At 38.7% G+C, this 2,270-nt stretch overlaps 1 protein-coding gene across 1 annotated transcript; it reads right to left on the bottom strand.

The window, feature by feature from the left end:
- Positions 1 to 776: 776 nt before the first annotated feature.
- LOC138674649 (olfactory receptor 8D1-like) lies at positions 777 to 1,715 on the bottom strand. The gene has a single exon (XM_069762466.1). The coding sequence runs from the start codon at positions 1,713 to 1,715 to the stop codon at positions 777 to 779; it is 939 nt and encodes a 312-aa protein (XP_069618567.1).
- Positions 1,716 to 2,270: the final 555 nt, after the last annotated feature.

Below are 2,270 nucleotides of genomic sequence, written 5' to 3'. Positions count from 1 at the left end.
ATTAGGTACTGCACCCTGGGTAATTGGTCGCCCGACAGGCTGCCTGCTATGTACTGGCTATTGGGCACGCTGCAGCGACGCGGTAAACTACTCCCACTCAGGCAGGAACAATAATTATCAATGCCGCAGTCGCTACAACATAACCCCAAAAGTCAGCACACTATCGCTGCCACCAGCTTTGATTAAACGGGTCCGAAGCTAACCCAACACAACAGTGTTGGATTGAATAAGGACTATCCGGTAAATAGTAAAACAGGAACATGCAGGCACTTAAAACAGTTTGCACTTAGCAATGGAGTAATTGTCTTTATTAAAGTAAAGTTAAAGTATATCAAATAAAAAGCATTAGAGAGTAGCAGGAGACATCTCAGAAACCCTGGTACCCACCATGGCACTGTCTAGTGCATGTTGCTTGGAATACTTTTAAAGAATTTACGTTAATACAGAAGATGATGCCATTGGTCAGAGCCATCTCTTTTCACCTTCTTACTGTTGAAAACTCAAAAAGATGTCAAGATAGTTAGACAGTGGAGAGCCCGACTTCATCATCCCTGTCTTAAAGAGTCAGAGTTTTGTTTTACTAAATTAGTATTTTTTTCTACTTTTTCTTAATGATAACTATTTGAGGAACGTTTGTATTTTGACCTCCTTTTATCTCATAATATGTCCCTGGAGGTGATAGGACCTTTTTAATACAATTATAAATAAATACCGGTAAGCTTTTGGTCTTGGGTAAAAGGTGCAGAAAACTGCATAGTCAAACTTTATAAAAGTATCTAGAACCTTAACATTCTTTGATTAATTAATATTACAATGGCCCCCAAAACATCTTTATTTCTCAGACTGTAGACTAGAGGATTTAACATTGGTACCACCACCATGTAGAGCATTGATAGTAACACGTCCTGGTCCTTCGAATCTTCCGAGTCAGATTTCATGTACAAGAAGGTACTTGGCCCATAGAATAATGTAACTGTGATAAGATGGGATGTGCAGCTGCAGAAAGCTTTCATACGTCCTGCTGAGGAACGGATCTTCAAGATGGCAGAAAAGATAAAGATGTAGGAGATAAGAGTGAGAAGAAATTGAACGATGATAATAACATAAAGTTCAAAGAAAATGAAGATTTTCCGGCTGTGAGTGTCAGTAGTGGAAAGATCGACTAGGGAATTTAGATCACAGTAGAAATTATTGATAACATGTGAATCACAAAATTGTAGGACAGATGTCAGTAAAGTATGTAATAGAGAGTTTAAAATACCAAGTAGCCAACAGGCAGTGGCCATTCCAATATACACGTTCTTTCTCATTATTATGAAATATTGTAAGGGCTTACATATCGCCACATAGCGATCATAGGCCATCGATGTCAGCATGAAAACATCGCCATCAGCACATAAAATGTAGAAATATAATTGAATCATACAGCAACTAAAAGAGATCCTGTGATCCCGAGTCCAGGTGATAAAAAGTAGTTTTGGGACAGAAGCAGAAGTGGATGTGACATCTACAATGGCAAGGTTACACAAGAAGAAATACATTGGGGTGTGTAATTTTGGTACCAAACACACAAGAAAAATAATTGTCAAGTTTCCAAACATGGTAATTAAATAAATAATCAAAATACCAAAAAATAGCTGAAGTTGACCCGACGACATTGAGAAGGCGGCAATGTGAAACTCATAATTGAAGCTTCCATTTGTACAGATGTTCATGTTGTCTTAACATAAGTGTAACTGCTTCAGAGACTGGAATCTGATTTATCAGCATATATGAAGGAATGTAAATCTAATTTCTAAACTCTCAGTTGTGTGGGCTAATTTGCAGTTTACAGTAGCTGTGAGATGACATGGAACATAGTAACTTACCGGTGGGTTCATCCTTACAATTTTGCCCATTTCTAAAAGCTCAAGATAAAAATTAAAAAATATTGTCATAATACTCAAGGCAGAGCTTCAACAGACTGCTATTTATACTGCAATCAAGGAGTGACCACATGTACAGTAGATTTTAGAGGGCAAAAACTTGATTTTTTTTTCTCCAAAGCTTGCAGTCTCATGCCTTTCGTCTTGGCTATGTCTAGCCAAGAGGAAAGGTTAACCTCTTCACGACATGTGCCGTTTTAGTACAGCACATGTTGTGTCTCCCCTGTTTTGAACAGCTGACATGTGCCTCTAACAGCCGCGGGTGGAATCGTGATCCATCAGCGGCTGTTAACCCGTCAAATGCAAGTGTCAAACTCTGACAGTGGCATTTAACGCGTGCTTCCG

This window comes from Ranitomeya imitator, chromosome 4 (genome assembly GCF_032444005.1).
Source record: "Ranitomeya imitator isolate aRanImi1 chromosome 4, aRanImi1.pri, whole genome shotgun sequence".
NCBI lineage: Eukaryota > Metazoa > Chordata > Amphibia > Anura > Dendrobatidae > Ranitomeya > Ranitomeya imitator.
Note: the sequence above shows the minus strand (reverse complement) of the source record. Positions and strands in the feature narration are given on the sequence as shown.